General features: G+C 44.9%; 1 protein-coding gene across 1 annotated transcript; it reads left to right on the forward strand.

The window, feature by feature from the left end:
• Positions 1-12,893: 12,893 nt before the first annotated feature.
• Positions 12,894-18,259, forward strand: Krt27 (keratin 27). The gene is made up of 8 exons (XM_021176639.2): positions 12,894-13,307; positions 13,959-14,041; positions 14,371-14,527; positions 14,862-15,023; positions 15,109-15,234; positions 17,030-17,247; positions 17,459-17,508; positions 18,123-18,259. Exons 1-8 carry the CDS (start codon positions 12,894-12,896, stop codon positions 18,257-18,259), a joined length of 1,347 nt encoding a protein of 448 aa, XP_021032298.1.
• Positions 18,260-19,291: the final 1,032 nt, after the last annotated feature.

A 19,291-nucleotide genomic window follows, 5' to 3' on the forward strand; every position in this document is an offset into this window, starting at 1 on the left:
ATTTGTTGTTGTTGTTTTGGTTTGGTTTGGTTTAGTTTAGTTTTGTTTAGTTTTTTGTTTTTTGAGACAGAGTATCTCTGTATAGCCTTGGCTGTCCTGGAACTCACTCTGTAGACCAGGCTGGCCTCGAACTCAGAAATCTGCCTGCCTCTGCCTCCCGAGTGCTGAGATTAAAGGCGTGCGCCACCACAGCCTGGCTCGAGAATTTTTTTTTTAACTCTTAAATAATTTAACGTTTCGTGAAAGGTTATTCTTTTCACGTTTTCAACCACTTAGGATATAAAAACCAGGAACTGGAGCAATGGCTTAACAATTAAGAGCATTGGCTGCTCTTCCAGAAGACCAGGGTTCGATTCCCAGCACCCATAAGCGGCTCACAAGTGTTTGTAACTCAGGATCTGGGGGATCCACCTCCCTCTTTGGGCTCCTCAGGCACCAGGCATTTATGAGGTGCACAGACATACAAACAGGCAAAACCCCACAAACATAAAATGTAAAAGCCATTCTTAACTTGGGGGCCTTACAAAAACACGTGACAGGTCGGCTTTCAGTCTTCCCCACACCGAGACAGACTCGTACTAAGGCACAAAATCTCACGAAGCGTGGGATCTCCGAGGTCACTGGTCGTTCTGCTCTAGGAAAATTGCTCTTTTGTTTCTCAAGTATCTTCCTGATTCCATTGAGACGCTCAAGTAAGGGCAGGCTTTCCACCCAACAGTCGAACTGCTCCATGGAAGCTCAAAGGAGTGGAGAAAGCAATCAAATCCATATCAACTTTCTGCCAAGTTCACCTCATGAAGCAAGTTCTAGAAGTTATGAGGAGATGTCTTCCAAACACACGGGGCCAGCTACATAGCTTGTTTGACTCAGTGTGAAATGAGGACAGAAATATGAGGTCCCCATGTTCAAAACTCACACCACGGAAGGTTCTAGAATAGGATGAGCTCTGCTTTCTTCTTCAGTTACAGTTCTCATTTTGTTTGCTTATTTGGTTGGTTGGCTTTTGCTTTTTTTTTTTTTTTTTTTTTTTTCCACCAGGGTTTCTCTGTTTAGTCCTCACTCTGTAGACCAGGCTGGCCTCAAACTCAGGGATCTACATGCCTCTGCCTGTTCTGGAACTAAAGACATGCAGTATCGTGTCAGGATCTTTTGACTATATTCTTGGTTTACCCTGGATTTTTTTATGGTTTTGTTTTGGGAAGGGTTTTTTGTTTTGTTTTGTTCTGGTTTTTCTTGTTTTGACCTTTGCTATTTAATATTATAAGAAAAAATACATTTTAAGCTAGTGCATACTTTTACCACTTGTTTTTATGCCCAGCAATCCCAGTTTTAAACAAAAATACCACAATTATATAATCTGGGATTTTTTTTGTAGCTCACATGTGTATATGTATTTTGCTCTTACCAAACAAAGGAAACACAAAACAAAACAAACTCAACTCTTTTTATTTCACTTTGTGCTGTTGTTTGGTTTGGGTTTGAATTTTTGTTTGGGTTGGGGTTTTTTGTTTTGTTTTTTAGTCTAGTTTTGTTTTAGAGTTAGCCTTGGTTAGCCTAGAACTCTCTGTGTAGACCAGGCTGGCCACAACTCACAGAGACCTGCCTGCTTTTACTTCTCTGGTGTTGAGATTAAAGTCAAACACCACCACACCAGCTCTAGGCCTCAGAAAAGTTCATGTGTACTGCATTTTTTAGTCATTCGTGTTCCTTGGAACATACGTGACATTTGAAACAAATTCCTGTTGGCATGGAAGGCCTGAGCTTTCTGGGATTGCAAGAAATCCAGCTTATTCCATTTTGGAGGCAATATAGCATTTACCCACTTAAGGTATAGCTGGACTCCCACATCATTGTTAACCAGAATTCAGTTTGCCAGGGCATTGCCTGTGCTATGTGCTACAGAGGCAGTAAAAACACTGCAGACAAACAGTTCATATACAACCCCTGTGCACCCGTGTGCTGTGTCTCAGGGTTGCTCAGACAACGCTTAACAGAGCACAGGTTTGAAGACACAATTACTGGGAATTTCAACAGAGAGTGCTGAAGCAAGTACAGGACTCTTCTAACAGACTTTTGTCTGGAGCCCCCAAAACAACGCCTACCTTACAGGTGTGCTTGGGGGCTATTGACATTTGAAAACATTTTGAATAGGATTCCCTTTATGTAGGAATGCCCAGGAAGGCTCACCGAGTACAGGATGCCCTTTGCGGTAAGGACTCACAGGAAAGCTCAATTCTTTAATTCTGCACCTTTTGCAGAATTTCCCAGGTGTCTATTCGCAAAGCAATGATATAGAATTAGTCCCCCTAGTGAATTACCTTCCAGTTCTGTTGAGTTCACAGGGTAGAAGGAAACACCATGACATTAGAGTCGTAAATCTGTTCATCCTAGAAAATGACTACACCATTCAGGTCTGTGGTTTCCTGAGCTCAGCAGAAATTAGGGCAACTAGACTCTGAAGAAGTTCTGCTAATAAACACATATTGCCCTAGTCCCTGAAGAGTCCCACTGCCTCTTACTGTAGTGGGTTTGTGTGCCTCAAGGTTCTGAAAAATCAATACCTATCTGAAGGAGAAGGAAATCCACCACGCTGCTTGAACAGTTAGTTGGTTTATTGGGGATGGGATGTTGCTGCTGTTGTAGTTGTTGTTGTTGTTGTTGTTGTTGTTGTTGTTGTTGTTGTTGTTGTTGTTAAGACAAGATCTCGGGGGCTGGAGAGATGGTTCAGTTGTTAAGAGCACTGACTGCTCTTCCAGAGGTCCTGATTTCAATTCCCAGCAACCACATGGTGGCTCACAACCATCTGTAATGGGATCTGATGCCCTCTTCTGGGGTGTCTGAAGTGTCTGGTGTGTGTACTCACAAACATAAAATAAAATCTTAAAAAAAAATAAAACCCAAGATCTCATTCTGTATCCCAGGTCTGCCTGGAACTCAATATATAACATAGGCTGGCCTCAAACTCATAGCAATCCCCCTGTCTCAGTACTGGGAATACAGGCATGAACTATCACATCTGGCTTTCAGCAGTTAGTTGTTACCAAAAAAAAAAAAAAAAATCACAGACATTTAAGATGTGTGGAAGCCCTTTCAGGCAGTAAATTACCTCAGGCTTCCTATAAGGGCAGGAAGTAGCTCCCAAGGGGCATTCTGTGCTGTTTCATGTGCTACTGTGTGTTTGGTGTTCGATACAATCATGTTTGGCATGGTTGCAGAATGTAATTTTCCTCCGGATACTGCTTCCCCTGTACACACACTTCCTGTGAATGTGTCTCATTTCTATTCGTTCATGCCTAGGTTTTCTAACTTTTTTTTTTCTTCTATCACTTCCAATGCATTTCAGGTGATTTTGAGGTGATAGATGCTGTCTTACTCTATTAGCAGGCACAAAATGTCTTCATTTTATACAAGAATACATCCATTTCTACATTTTCTCCTTCGTGTGTATTAACATTTTGTGGAGTTTTGCCTCACTTGGTTTCTTTGGCTCTTTTTTTTCCAAGAAATTATTCCTTATTTTTTTAAAATGAGGTACAATTCCAAATGACTCCTCTAACTTCTCAGACTTCTCTTTTCTCTTGCTTGGACACAGGATTCAAGATTGTTGGCTTTGGGGCTGGAGATACGGCTCAGTGGGCTTTGGGGGATTTGTTGTTTTGTTTTCTTGTTGTTTGGGGGGAGTTTAGGTTTGGTTTGGTTGTTGGTTTCCTGAAACAGGGTTTCTCTGTATAGCCCTGAATGTCCTGGAACACACTCTGTAGACCAGGCTGACCTTGAACTCAAGAGTTCCACCTGCCTCTGCCTCCCAAGTTCTGGGATTAAAGGTGTGTGCCACAACTACCCAGCGTGGCTCAGTGGTTTAAAGCACACACTCAGGTCTTCCAGAGGACCTGAGTGTGGTCCTCACACCCATATGGGGGTGTTTACAATCACCTGTAACTCCCACTCCCAGGGATCCGGTCCCCTTTGAGGCTTCCAAGAGCATCTTCACTGAAATGCAGATACTCACACAGGCCCGCACCACATGTATAAACACAATTAGAAAGACCTTTCCAGCAAACCTGTATAAAAACAGACACGTAGACCAATGGAATACAACCAAGGCCCCAGAAGTGCACCTGCACAGCTACGGTCACTTGATGTTTGGCAAAGGTGCCAACAACACCCATGGGAGGAAGACAGCCCTTGCAATGAACTATGTTGGGAAAACTGGATCTCCCCCAGGAAGAGCAAAACTAGATACCTATGTCTCACCCTCAGAAAGAATCAATTCAATAAAGCAAAGATCTGAACGTCAGACATAAAACCTTGAAATACCTGGGAAAAGTACCTCAAAATCTAAGCTTGGGAAAAGACTCTCTGGGATAAGACTCCAACAGTTCTGGAAATGACTGACAGACATGATTCCCATTAAAATCAAAAGCTCATGCATAACAGAGGGGGAAAAGCAGCTGACAGAACCAGAGAAAACCTTTGCCAGTCATGCATCTGATGGGGAATTAACATCTAGAGTCTGTAAAGAACTCAGAAAAGAGAACTGTCAAAAAACAAAGCAAATGCCAGGCATGGTGATGCACATCTTTAATCCCAGCACTCAAGAGACAGAGGCAATCAGACTCTGTGAAATCCAAAGCCATTCTGGTACACATAGCAAGTTCCAGGCAGCAAGAGCTGCATAGTAAGACCCTATATATGAACAGAGAGAGAGAGAGAGAGAGAGAGAGAGAGAGAGAGAGAGAGAGAGAGAGAAACAGACAGACAGACAGACAGAAAGAAAGACAGACAGACAGACAGACAGACAGAGACAGAGAGAGAGCGCGAATGCATAAAAAATGCATAGATACAGATAGATAAAAATGGATAGAAGAACCACTCAATGGATGGAGGAGCCACTCGGTAAATGGGCATGTGAGTCGAACAGACAGTCCTCAAAAGAAGAAACATGAACAGCAAAGAACAAGCATACAGATGAAAGATGTTTGACATCAAAACTACATTCACCATTCCAAGTCGCTCTGTCAGCATGGATTTCACCCAGCAAACAGGCAGCGATAACTTTGCTAAGAGCGTGAGAGGCAGGGGGCTTCCTACTGTGCAGGTGAGATGTAAACTAGTGTGACAAGATAGAACCGGCATGGAGAGTCTTCCAGACATCGAAAATAGAACCAGGGGAGTCAACCTAGCACAGAGACATTGGCACATCATGTCTGATAAGGCACTGTTCTCAATGAATAAGACAAGGAATCAGCCAGTATGCATATCCACAGATGGATGGTGTGTTAGTCACTCTTTTATGGGTGTGATAAAACACCATGACCAAGGCAGCTTACAGAAGAGAGAGTTTATTTGGAGTTTACAATTTCAGGAGGATGAGTCTGCGACCGTCATGGCGGGAAGCATGGCAGCGGGCAGGCAGGCATGGCGCTGGAGCAGTAGCTGAGAGCACACCTCTCTCTATCCACAAACAGGAAGCACAGAGAGACAACGAAAAATGGGGGGGAGTCTTCTAAAACCTCAAAGCTCACCGCCAGTGACACAAAGCCACACCTCCTAATCCCCTCAAACAGCCACCAACTGGGGACCAAGCACTCATATGCCCAAGACTTACAGGGAACATCTCACTCAAAGCACTACAGACGACTAAAGAAAACGTGGTTCTTGAGCACTGTTCATCCATAAAGAAAATCATCTCACTTGCAGAAATATGGATGGAACTTGAATCATTATATTAAGGGGAAAAGCACGTGGCGTGGGTTCAGAAAAACAATCCCTGCCTATCTTCTCATGTGCAGCATCTACATGTCAAAAACATACATGAAAAGAGAAGGGGGACTGTGTGAGGGAAAAGGGTGTCCAGTGGGGAAAAAGAAAGTGAATGGACAAGAGAGACAGAGACCGGAGAGATCGTGGTAAGAGCACATAACACACACGTGTGGGAGTGTGATCACGGAACCCACCCTTTGGCATGTTAACTAAAACACATTAGTTTTTTGTTTTGTTTTGTTTTGTTTTTTTGTTTTTGTTTTTCGAGACAGGGTTTCTCTGTGTAGCCCTGGCTGTCCTGGAACTCACTTTGTAGACCAGGCTGGCCTCGAACTCAGAAATCCGCCTGCCTCTGCCTCCCGAGTGCTGGGATAATAGTTTTAACAAGATGCTGGTTTGATTTCTAAGGTTTTCCGTCTCCTCTCCTACACGGTACTTTGTCCTCCTGTTTCCTCCACCTCAATGATCTGGTCAGCTGCCCCTGCCCTTCCCCAGCTGCCCCTCCTCACCTGGGACTGCTCTTGGGAAAGAAAACCCCAGTGGGACACTTCTGAGAACTCACAAGGCCTGGACAGTCTTGTTCCCACTGGACCTCATAGAAGATCTCTTCCCTCGGCTAGGAAGAGCTAAATTCTTCCAGCCCTACTCTCTCAGCCTTTCGGATCTGCTACGATTTCCAGTTGGCTTTGGGGGGAATTGTCTTATCAGAGTCTTTAGATGCCTCTGTGTTTCCTCTTCCCTCAAGAATGCACGTAGCCTGTCCTACATGTTTCTGTATTGAGATTCATACCAATATGTTTACCTGTAGATCGGTTATAAACACGGTAGATGGGCTTTGGTTTTCTGACATGAACATTCTGCATGACTTTTATGTAAAGATTTTGAAGTTCTGCCACCTTTTCTCAGAATTCTAGAAATCCTTTTTCCTATCTTTATCTGTTTTTGCTTGAACTCAGATGAAATGGTTTTAAGAACTCCGGTCATCATTGCCTATTTTTTTCTTAATATCTCTTCCATAGTTTCCGGTCACTCCTTTGTCTTCCCCTCACCTCTCTCTCCTCCTGTCTCATTTAGAATAATATATCTATCTATAATTATCAAAAAATACATGGAAGTACAAGAGGAGAGAGACCAGGAGGAGAAGAGAGAGGGCCAAAGAGAACAACAGGGAAGGAATATAACAAAATATCCGTGTGTGTGTGTGTGTGTGTGTGTATAAATGTCATAATGAAATCTATGCTTTTATACACATACTGAAAGAAGAATAGCACCCTAACTTTCCTACACCTAACTTACTTCTCAGTTGTGCCCCATCTGTTCTTTAAATCCATCAGCTGAATTTCCTTTTTAGTTATTATATTTTTATGTATTTCTCAGATTTACCTGGTTGCTTGTATGCATGTGTACATATGCAAGAGAGAGTACAAGGTGGCAGAACACACCTGTAGAGGTCAAGAGACAACCTGGAGTGTCATTACTCCAGGTCCATCTTGGTTGATCGGAATCTCTTTGTTGCTGTGCTGCTGTGCACACCTGGATAGCTGGCCCCAGAGATGAAGGGATTCTCCCATCTCCAGCAGCACCGTGTCAGAATACAAACACCGGGATTACAGACACTTGCTCTACAAGTCTGGGTTTTAGAGTCAGGTCTTCACACTTTCTCGGCAAGGGCTTTTATCCACTTAGCCATCTCCTCAACCCCCTCTCTTTTTAAAAATTTTTTTTAAAAATCTAATTTTATTCGATGAATCTGTTTGTTAACCAAAGTCCTTGAAGATTTACTAGTTAATTGGTCCTAACAGGATCCAAAGGGCAGCAGATTGAACCAGTCAAAGATGGTATATCAAAAGTTGAGGTGGACCAAGCATGGTGGTATTTATTGTTAATGCACACACTCACGAGGCAGAAGTAGATGGATTTGTGTGAGTTTGGAAGTCAGCCTTAGTCTACAATTGTGAGTTCCAGGCTATCTGGGGCTATGAAGTCTGAATGGAACTGGGAAAAAAAAAAAGAAAGAAAAAGTCTAGGGCTTACAATTTTACAGGTTAGAATTTGAGGGTGTGGACCAGAAGGTAATTTCATACATCATCTAATAGATTTTGGTCATTTCCGCCCTCCATCATCCTCTTACATCACTCTGCTCAAACCCTCCTCTTTCTCATCAAGTCCCCCTCCAACTTCGATGTCTCGTGTGTGTGTGTGTGTGTGTGTGTGTGTGTGTGTGTGTGTGTGAGAGAGAGAGAGAGAGAGAGAGAGAGAGAGAGAGAGAGCACACGTGCGCGCGCTCACTGAGTTTAATTTGTGTTTGCTTGCTTGGGCATAGGAGAAGGGTTATTTACTGGAGCCTGACTGCACTACTGAGGGAAGTGCCCTCCCCACCCCACCCCCGCCTCCAGCAGCCATTAACTAATAGTCCTTTAGGGAGGGATGAGATCTTGTGAACCCCTCTGTCACGCAGGATGAAATGCTGCTAGGCCCAGACTTGTTCATGCGGGTAACCAGAATTCCAGTGAAGGTGTGTGCAACAGCCCTGTCATGTACAGACGACACCCACCGGTTCACGCTCATCTCCCTATTGGCTGTTTTACTCGGACCTACCACCCATTCTTCCGGGATGCTCCCTCAGCCTTGAAGGGGATGATATGGCGGTCCCATCAGATGCTGGGTACTCAGTCACTTATCATTAGCACTTTTCCAGTTGTGAATCTCTGCATTACCTGTCACGCATTGTATAAAGAAGCCTCGCTGATGAAGGCTGAGAGCAACATTCATCTAGAAGTATTTAGAAGGCAGTTTGGCAACGTGGCCATTTAGCAAAACAGCAGTATGTTCCACCCTGGGGCCTGTGACCTCCCCAGCCACAGGCTCTTGACTGGTTTACAGAACCAGGCATGAGGGTGCACAGGACCAGGAATGCATTCAGGCCCGTGTCTTTTTTGATAGTCACTTGTTTGTTGGGAACACTTCCAGTTCCTTTGCTTCCTAGGCATTAAAGCCACGTGTGTGTATTTTGTATATACTTCCTTGTAATTTCATGGTTGTTGGTCTTTATGTTCCACAGACTATAGTTAACCCTGACTCCTGGTCATGTGACTTTCTTTCTTCTTCCTCATTTGTTTGTTTAGTTTGGTTGAAACATAACTTTAGGAATTTTGTGGGACCTGGGCTGAAATGGTTTCTCTTGAGTATTACAGAACATCACTTTGTTTTGTCTGTATGCATACATGGACAGGCAAACGGATGTGCTTTTGTGTTCTTTATGAACACTCTTCATTATTTTTAAAGATTTATTTATTTATTATATGTAAGTACACTGTAGCTGTCTTCAGACACACCAGAAGAGGGCGTCCCATCTCATTACAGATGGTTGTGAGCCACCATGTGGTTGCTGGGATTTGAATTCAGGACCTCTGGAAGTCAGTGTTCTTAACCTCTGAGCCATCTCTTCAGCCCCATATTTTTATTTCAAGTCAGCGTTTCTCTGTGCAGCCCTGGCTGTCCTACGACTCACTCTGTAGACCAGGCTGGCCTCAAACCCAAAGATCTACCTGCCTCTGCCTCTGCCTCTGCCTCTGCCTCTGCCTCTGCCTCTGCCTCTGCCTCTGCCTCTGCCTCTGCCTCTGCCTCTGCCTCTGCCTCTGCCTCTGCCTCTGCCTCTGCCTCTGCCTCTGCCTCTGCCCCTCAAGTGCTGGGATTAAAGGTGTGAGCCACCACTGGCCCGCTATTCACATATTTTTGATGAATAGTCTCTCTTTGGCCTAGGACTCACCCAAGGCTAGGCTGTCTGGCCAGCAAGCCCCAGGGATCCATCTGTCTCTGCCTCCCCATCCCTGAGATTACAAGCACATGCTGCCACACCTGGCTTCTTCTTCTGGATGCTGGGGCTCAAACTCGGGCACATTATTGCTTTACCGCCTGCTCTAGCTCCCCAGTGCTACTACCTTAAATTCTAAGTTAGTTTGTTGGATTGGGCTCTTTCAGACCACAGGAGTATTAACCTGGTTTCCTGAATACGCTCATCTTTCCTATAGCTTCCTTAGCAACAAAATCATTTTATCAGTCCAGGTGTGGTGGACACACATTTTATCCCAACATTCAGGAGGCAGAGGTCGGTGGATCTCCATGAGTCTGAGCCTGGTCTGCATCAAAGTTCTAGGCCAGCCAGGCTGCACAGAGAGAACCTGTCTCAAAAGAGAGAGAGAGAGAGAGAGAGATCCATCTCAACTAAAAACTTTCACTTTCAGAGCACCCCCTTATCACTATTAAATCAAGGGTATCCTTTATGTATGCATGTGCATATGTATGTATGTATGTATGTATGCATGCATGCATATATTTGTTTATTAATTGAGACAGGTTGGCCTCAGCTTGAACCTATGATTCTCTTGCCTCAGCTTTCTAAGAGGAACACACCACTATAGTCAGACTACATTTTTTTTTACTTAGTCACTTTATGTCCCAATCACTGTCCTCCTCCCAGTCACCACCTCCCCAACCCTTCCCCCATTTCCTGCTCCCCTTCTCTGATCAGGTGGGAACCCTCCTGGGTATCCCCCCTCCAACCCTGGCACATCAAGTCTCTGCGGGGCTAGGTGCATCCTCTCCCACTGAGGTCAGACAAGTCAGCCTAGCTAGAAGACAGGCAACAGTTTGGGGAATCAGCTTACATTCTTAAAGGGTTTTCTTTTTTCTTTTTAAAGTTTATTTGTCAGCCCACTACTAAAGTTTTATTTTGGAAATTTAGGGAAATTGATCATCTTTTTGTTTGCTGTTATTGCCTCCAGATCCCAAGTAGCCAAGGATGACCTTGAATTTCCAGTCACCTAGCCTTCACCTTCTACGTGCTGTGACTTCAGGCCCCTCCCTGTAGTTGCAGAGTACAGCACTGCATGCCTGTCACCCCAGGACAGCAGCACATGCCTGTCACTCCAACACTGAGACGATGGAGACAGATGGATTATTGCAGCTTGCTGGCAGCCAGGGGACCCAAAACAGTAGTCCCCGGGTTCAGTAAAAGACTCTGGCCCAAAAACTAAGCTGGAGAAGCAATGGGAGAATGATACCCCTCCCCCCCCCCCAAATCCTCAGACACATTTTTGTTGTTTTGTTTTTGTTTTTTCAAGACAGGGTTTCTCTGTGTAGTCCTGGCTGTCCTGGAACTCACTTTGTAGACCAAGCTGGCCTCAAACTCAGAAATCCACCTGCCTCTGCCTCCCAAGTGCTGGGATTAAAGGCGTGCGCCACCACCGTCCAGCTCCTTAGACACATTTTTATAAATTCAACGCTTTTCTTGTGTTTGCTATTCTGTTTTGATATCCTTTAGCCATCTTTTGAGCATGCAATGTTTTGTTACTTGTAAAGTTAATAATTAGAAGTAGTTTGTTTGGAAATTTTTCTTTGGCTTCCTTTTTTAATGGATTTATCTCATTTTGAATTATGCATATGTGTATTTGTGCATGTGATTATAAGTGACCATGGAGGCCAGAAGAGAGCGTTGGACACTCTGCAGTGGGAGTTACAGGTTGTTGTGAGCTGCAGTGTGAGTGCTGGAATTTGAACTCTGGTCCTCTGGAAGAGCAGCAAGTGCTCTTAACTGCTGAGGCACCTCTTCAGCCTCTGGATATTGTTTCTTGATTCAAATTTTCTGGCTTTCTTCTCTGCAAACTTACCTACTAGGTTATGAAATTGTATGTTCTTAGCTTCTTTGTTTCAGATCTTCTCAACTGAAAGTGATGTCCATAGTCCCCGGAAAATGCAAGATCTTACATTTTAAATTTTTAAAAACAAAAAAGAAGCCAACGCAAAGAACATGAACAAAGGCGAAAGATGGGAGGAGGAGATCTCATGAAATATGAAGGTAAGCCTGCAAGGTGACGGCTCTATCAGGGGAAGACAGTCTTACGGGCAAGCAGAGCACTGTGAGCATCTAGAGCAATGGGCAAGGCATGAATAGAACAGAAAAGGGTGCAGCCAAAGATGTGGAGGGATTCTCAGAGGGCATCCTGTCTGAAACTCATGAGGGCTGACTGAGGTCACCAGTAGCTAGTGGAGTCAAGGGGATGAAGGAGAATAAGCACAAAAAACAATGGTTGAGCAGGCGCTGGGGACCATACCTACAATCCTGGCACTCCAGAGCCAGAGGCAGAAGAACCACAAGATTGAGGCCAGCCTGGGCAAGATAGTGCAACCCTGTCAAATGGAAGAAGGGAAGAGAAGAGGAGGGAAGGAGAGAGGAGAGGGAAAGGAAGGGCTGGATTGGAGGGGCAGTAAACCCAAAATCTCTAAGATAATAGAACCAGTTTAGGAAGAAGTAAGAGGTAAGAAGTAGAGGAGGCAGGGGCAGAAGTAGTCTAAGAAAAAGAAGATCTATGGAAAGACTAGAAACCTACTTGTCCCCTGGCCATAACCTAGATCCTTCAATTTATAGCTAAAGATACTGAGAGCCACAAAGGCTAACCGATCCCCCTGGATGCCCTGCCTAGCAACACAGCTCAGGCAAAAGCCTATGTAAAATAAATGGAAATTCAAGAAGGATAAAGATCAAGAGAAAACTTTCTGTTTCCAAAACAGAACCTGTTTTGTTTGTTTGTTTGATTGATTGATTGATTGATTGATTTTTCATTTAAAACTCCACTTCTTTCCTCTGGAATCTAGGGCTCACGGTCTTGAAATTATTTTCAACGTGTCTGATAGAAAACACTGCTGGTGACGTTTTTTTGCTTGCCAGAGAAATACAGATGCTATTGGTCAAAGGAAAAAGAACTGTTATCTATTACACTTCTTCTTAATTCTTTAAGGAATTGTATACTGCTGAGGCCTAGAAGGCAGGAAGGGTTGCTCACACTAAACTGAAAGGCATCCCTATAATAACCTTGATAACACTCCACCCTGCTCCCTCCCAGAGATAACAAACATCAAGGTAGCTATCCACCTACGGAAGTGGACGCAGCAGTGTAAAGACATTCATTAGGGGAAAATGTCACCCACTTAGGGATAATTCTCAATGAGCTGGCAAACACCATTTTGCTAGGCGAGACAGAGTCCATCTAGAGACACCCTAACGACGCATATATAAAGCAGTCTTCAGCCAGGGACATTCACCGTTGGGGCAGCACTGCAGAGTGATCACCATGTCCGTTCGCTTTTCTTCCGCATCCAGACGGCTGGGCTCTGTGAGGCTCTCCAGCTCCGGAGCAGCCTTGGGGGCTGGAAACGCATGCGGAGTGCCGGGCATCGGAAGCGGCTTCTCCTGCGCCTTTGGGGGCAGTTCATTGGCAGGGGGGCTTGGTATGGGCGGTGCTTCTTGTGGGGCCTTCACAGCGAATGAGCACGGCCTCCTCTCTGGCAATGAGAAGGTGACCATGCAGAACCTCAACGACCGCCTGGCCTCCTACCTGGAGAACGTGCAAGCACTGGAGGAGGCCAACGCTGATCTGGAGCAGAAGATCAAGGACTGGTATGAAAAATTTGGACCTGGGTCATGCCGTGGTCTCGATCATGACTACAGTAGATACTTCCCCATCATTGATGACCTCAGGACCCAGGTAAGACGTCCATTGACTGATAGGGAACATATTGACCCAGAAACATAGTCACAGCAGGACATGGAACTCAGCTTCAAGGACTTCATTATCAATATGCAAAATCATTTCTGGGCTGGAGAGATGGCTCAACAATTAAGAACACCGGCTGGGTGTTTAATTCCCACCATCTACATGATGGTTAACAACCATCTGTAACTCCAGTTCCATGGTATCCAAAGCCTTCTCCCAGCTTCTGGGGGCACCAGGCACACACATAGTGCACAAACATACATGCAGGAGAGACACCAATACACATGGAAAAGTGAATTTTTTAAAACAATAATAATTCATATTACAGTTATAACCTTTCAGCATGACCCACCCATCATTGGGAATCAGGCAAGCCTGTATGTTTTTAGTAACACAGAAATATCAAGACCTGCCCAATGCCACCAACTAGATATTTATAAACTTAAAAGGGAATTTTTTTAAATGATAAAGTAGGAATTGAAAATTAAAACTGACTAGACTTCAAGTCCCCATTTTCAAAACGCTCATCACCAGCCCAAGGTTCGAGAAGTATTAGTGTGATCTCATGTGTAACTTAATTGCAGGGAAATTTGAATATTTTCCTATGTCCTCACTCTTACCTACCTGTCCACCCATCATCAGATCATCTCTGCAACTGCGCACAACGCCAACATCATCCTGCAAAATGACAACGCGAGACTGACTGCGGATGACTTCAGAATGAAGTGAGCTGAGCCAAATTAAAACACACCAAAAGCTCCCTTCCTTTTTCCTTGGGCCACTGGGGGTTCTTCTCTGCTCTGCTTTGGCCCGTTTGTCCACTTTAAACCAAATCCATATTGAGGAGACTTACATCGTAACCTAATTTACTTAGAAAACTCAGAGCTTATTCAAATGAATGTCAAGGTTATAGGGAAGAGAACTTTGAATATTCCCATTATCTTGCCTCATAGAAGTGTGTCTATTCCTTCATGGGTAGTCTTTGGGGTAACCTGAGAAGTGGGGTGACTCAAATCTGGCAGGGGAGAATGAACCTTTCAAACTCATCTCTAAGGTACGAGAATGAGCTGGCACTCCACCAGAGCGTCGATGCTGACATCAATGGCTTGCGGAGGGTCCTGGATGAGCTGACCCTGTGCAGAACCGACCTTGAGGTCCAGCTGGAAACACTCAGTGAGGAGCTGGCATACCTCAAGAAGAACCACGAGGAGGTAGGCACCCAACCCTTCCCGGTCTTCACAGCCTGCCTCCTTCTGGGAATTGAAACCTAATTACATTTTGATAAATAGTGTATCCTAATATCATTAATTTCCCCTTAACCCTTTGAAATATTTCTATTATTCCCTCTCAAATGAAACAAACAACCCCAGGGTAGTAGTTCACAGCTACAATCCCAGATCCCGGGGTAGGGTGGGGGGAGGGCAGCCAGAATAAAACTGCCTCAAAACAGAAAAAGAGCAAAAAGCTTTGAGCCTCATAGATCCTGTCCACTTGGCTTCCTTACAAACAGTCAGAACCTAATGTTGTTGAACAAATCTGTTTCAGGAAATGCAGGCTCTGCAGTGCGCCGCTGGAGGCAACGTGAACGTGGAGATGAACGCAGCCCCGGGCGTGGACCTCACCGTCCTGCTGAACAACATGAGAGCGGAGTACGAGGCCCTGGCTGAGCAGAACCGTAGGGACGCCGAGGCCTGGTTCCAAGAGAAGGTAAAGCCAAGGCTCGCTGGCACACGCCCTGCACCAGGTGTGGATGCCGCTGCCCACACCCTGACACCAGCTCCTGCCTTTGTAGAGCGCCTCCCTGCAGCAGCAGATTTCAGACGATGCTGGAGCCACCACCTCAGCCAGGAACGAACTTACAGAGATGAAACGGACTCTCCAAACCCTGGAGATAGAGCTACAGTCCCTCTTAGCCATGGTAAGTAGGAAGGACGAGGCAGGTTTGCTTTGGAGGTTGGGGAAAAACTCGAAAGAATTTTCATCCTCGTCGAGTTATTCACTTGGGATTTTTATCCACTGATTACTCTACTCACCTCTGCTTGAAAATTACACCTAGATGTTAGCAAGCCCTGGAAACCAGCAACTACAATTATTTAGATGTGCTCAAGAAGAAAGCTTATTTTGCCTTGAGCCTTCTCTCCCATGTCGAAAGATCAACACATCCATCTCTGCACAGCACAAATACCGTCCCTGGATTCCCCACCCAGCCTTCCCATCAGTCAGTTAATTAAGAGCACTTAAGTTCCTTTTAAGTGGATAAATAAGAAGCAAAGTAGAGGTGTGAAGGTTAAGTCTAAAGCAAAACCTGCCTAATGACAATAATAACACCTTTTTCATTAAGGGTTTGCCCAGCCAGTGCCCCTTCAGGTTAGTCCACAATACCCTCTGCCCGGGGGCACAGACAGGCAGACTTCACAGCTCACATTATTATCTCCAAAAGAAGAATCGGGTTCAAAGAGGAGAGGTGCTTCCCAGACTTGCACCATTAAGGAACAAAGTATGAGACTTCCAATCCAACTTGCCAAACTTAAGTCTATACCTTTCTGCCTGGGACTAGGAAACCTGCAGCAGCGTTTACCCACAGAAGAAGGCCCGTCCCTGCTATATGTGGATGTATGTAAAATTATATGAAAATTTGGCTTCAAGTGGGTCAGGAAGGTCTTGCCATCTAGGCAGGCATAGTGGTGCATACATTTAATTGCAGCACTTGGGAAGCAGAGGCAGGTGGATCTCTGTGAGTTCGAGGCCAGCCTGGTCTGCATAGTGAGTTCCAGGATAGCCAGGGCTATGTAGAGAGACCCTGCCTCAAGAAGAAGAAAAAAATGACATCCTCATTTCAAGTAAAATTATAACAGGTGTTCCCTCTTGTTCTGTGTAGACTCATTGGACTTTACAAGCCAGGCAATTAGACAGTTTAAAGTTTAAAAGGGCAGTGCTTTTCTTTGCATCATGCTACACACGTACATATACAATGTTTATACAACTGGCTATAGATCAGCAGGAGACAAAGACTTCATGTGATTCACAAGGAGGGAGCAGAGTGTAGGGCGACTTTAAGGAGAAAATTGGAAACTGTGCCACACCCCCACAAGCACAGCATCTATTGGTGTGTGTGGTAAGGATCTTTCCACTGCACCTGAGAAAGAAACAGTTGCATTTTTTTTCTAGCATTTCAAGATTGGCAAGGACCGTTCGCCACCATCTGTGTCATTATAAATAGACTGGCATGGTGTCTGCCGTGAATATAGAACAGGTGGAATCTTTTAGGTGGATATGATTGTCTGATTATATGTGCAGTGTGTCTATGTGTATGTGCAGTGTGTACAGTGCACATGGGTGTGTAATCCAGAGGTCAGCCTTGGGTGCTGTTCTTTGGAACTGTCCACCGTGGTTTTTGAGACAGAGTCTCTCAAGTGGGACATGAGGCTTCCATGTTAGGCTACATCGGCTGATCCTCAAGCCACAGAAACTCTGTGCTCCCTTCCCCAACACTGGCATGACAAGTGTTGTCACATACCTGACTTTTTAATGTAGGTGTTGGGGGCTGCTCTCGAGTCCGCATGCTCGCATGGCAAGCCCTTTACCAACAGCCATCCCCACAGCTCCAAATGTGACGGATTGCCTTGTGTAAGGATAACTCTCTTCTAAGGGGCTTGGCTTATTCCGAATCAGTACAGTAACGATTTCTACAATACCATCTTCTCAAACTACAGAAACACTCTCTGGAGTGCTCCCTGACAGAGACGGAGGGCAACTACTGCACGCAGCTGGCTCAGATCCAGGCTCAGATCAGCGCCCTGGAGGAGCAGCTGCACCAGGTGAGGACGGAGACCGAGGGCCAGAAGCTGGAATATGAGCAGCTGCTGAATGTCAAGGCGCACCTGGAGAAGGAGATCGAGACCTACTGCCGCCTCATAGACGGAGACGAGGGGTAGGCACTCTTCCTGTTGGACACTCCTTAAGATTCCTAAACATCACCTGAGTGAGCCAAGTCTCTGTGGTCCGGATCGCGTGTGAATGGAACCTCCCTCCCCAGTGTTACTTCAGCAGTCAAAGAACTCCTTCTGTAAGCTGGTGCTGTTTTATGGCTTTAGCAAAACACGCATGTAATTAATGCAAAATTTTTTTTTTTTTTTTTACAGCTCTTGTGTTAAGTCAAAAGGCCAAGGAGGACCCGGAAATCAGACAAAGGGTAAGTGAAAGAGTGAAAGCTCTATGAGGCGTTCATGGTGTCTTTCTCTCCTCCCTTCTCTTCTCTCCTCCTCTTCTTCCTCTCTCCCCTGTGTGTGCCTGTGTGCAACTGCACCTGTCTATGGAGACCAGAGGGAAACCTAAAGTAGCATTCCTCAGCCACAGTACTCCCCTTTTTTGTTTGAGTGGGGGTCTCTGACTAGCCTAAAGTAGGTGAGACTGGCTAGCCACTGACTCCCGGGCATCCCCCTGTCTCCACCTTCGCAGCTCTAGAATGACAGGTGACTTGTTTTATGTCGTTTTCCGGGGTTGGCCCTCAGGTCCTCATCATTACAAAGGAATCACTCAACAGACTGAGTCATCTCCGAAGCCTTGCTTTCTGTGTTTTTTTATTGTATATGTTTTTGTTTGGTTTTTTTCATGACAGGGTTTCTCTATGTAGTCCTGGCTGTCCTGGAACTCTCTATATAGACCAGGCTGGCCTTGAACTCAGAGTTCCACCTGCCTCTGCCTCCCAAGTGCTGGGATTAAAGTCAGATTATCTATTTTTCAAATGAGTTCATCTCTACCTGGGAATTTAGCACAATTTTAATGGTTTGTTTGCGTCGTTTTTAGATTCGTCTAAAACTGCCATCGTTAAAACTGTCGTGGAAGAGTTAGACCCCCGTGGCAAGGTTCTCTCCTCCAGAGTTCACACCCTGGAAGAGAAATCCACCAAAGTCAACAAGCCCGAGCAGAGGATTCCTTCTTGAACTCCGCCCCTAAAGCAGACGGCTCTAGTTTCAAATACCAAATCTAAATGCTTTTCCTACGTTATGTTTCTGCTTCTCTCCAGTGAGCCGAGATGAGCTTCTCTATTAATCAATTATTAGTGACATTCCTTGACTTTCTCTTTGGTGGTGCTTCAATAAACGTCTTCCTGTTGCAAGTTATCCTCCCTGGTTCTGGTCATCACTGCATCTTAAGTACACCCTCCCAATGAAGCTCAAGTCTACCCTTAATTTTCTGTGTTTAATCTACTGCTCTTTGCAAGTTCGGAACTGGCTGAATACATAGTGGTTGTAGTCACATGTGAGTTCACGACTCAGTTGACACGGCTACTGGTTAAATACACAGGGGTTTGTCACGTGTCTATAAAATTTTGTCTTCCACCCTTCCACGTATGCTGGGCATACATAGGTTGAGGGCTGGGCACTGAGAATAAAACAATTAAAATTAAAAACCGGTTCCTGGACCTGAGAGATGGCTCAGGATCAGCTCCCTGGTCCAGTTCCCAGAATCCATGTGGTGACTCTCAAATTCCTATAATTCTAAGGGACTGGATATCCTCTTCCAGGCCTCTTTGAGCATTGCACTCATACACGTATGTATATGTGCAGTGCACTATATGTACACTGTAGACACGCATGCTGGCAAAACATACACATAAAATACAAATAGATGAATAATCATTTTTTTAAAAAACAAATCTTGAGTATAACAGACTCATGGAAGTCAAAATAAGAAATTAAAAAGTCAGAAGCATCTTAAACATAAAGGAAAAGTGGGTTCTTTTAAAAGAAGAGAGAGAGGGGTTGCATGGTGGGGGTGGGACTGAAAGATTGTAAAAGCCAGAGATAGCAGAGGACTGTGGTTCCTGCACAGAACAGGGCTCTTATGCTCAGGAACTCAGTGAATAAGACCAATGCAGTATTAAGCCAATTAACTCTCCAGCACTGATGGTGAAGGGAGCCATGGAATCTCATCCCCAGATAAGGAGCGAGCCAGAGGCAACTGATGGCTGA

Source organism: Mus caroli, unplaced genomic scaffold (assembly GCF_978045245.1).
Source record: "Mus caroli unplaced genomic scaffold, Mus_caroli_1 scaffold_13, whole genome shotgun sequence".
Taxonomy (NCBI): domain Eukaryota; kingdom Metazoa; phylum Chordata; class Mammalia; order Rodentia; family Muridae; genus Mus; species Mus caroli.

Excerpts from the sequence above, each read along its gene's own strand:
- Krt27 (XM_021176639.2), top strand. The coding sequence starts at position 12,894 with ATGTCCGTTCGCTTTTCTTCCGCATCCAGACGGCTGGGCTCTGTGAGG. Across the intron at positions 14,528-14,861 it reads TCAAGAAGAACCACGAGGAG|GAAATGCAGGCTCTGCAGTG; the intron begins GTAGGCACCCAA and ends AATCTGTTTCAG. Across the intron at positions 17,248-17,458 it reads CTCATAGACGGAGACGAGGG|CTCTTGTGTTAAGTCAAAAG; the intron begins GTAGGCACTCTT and ends TTTTTTTTACAG.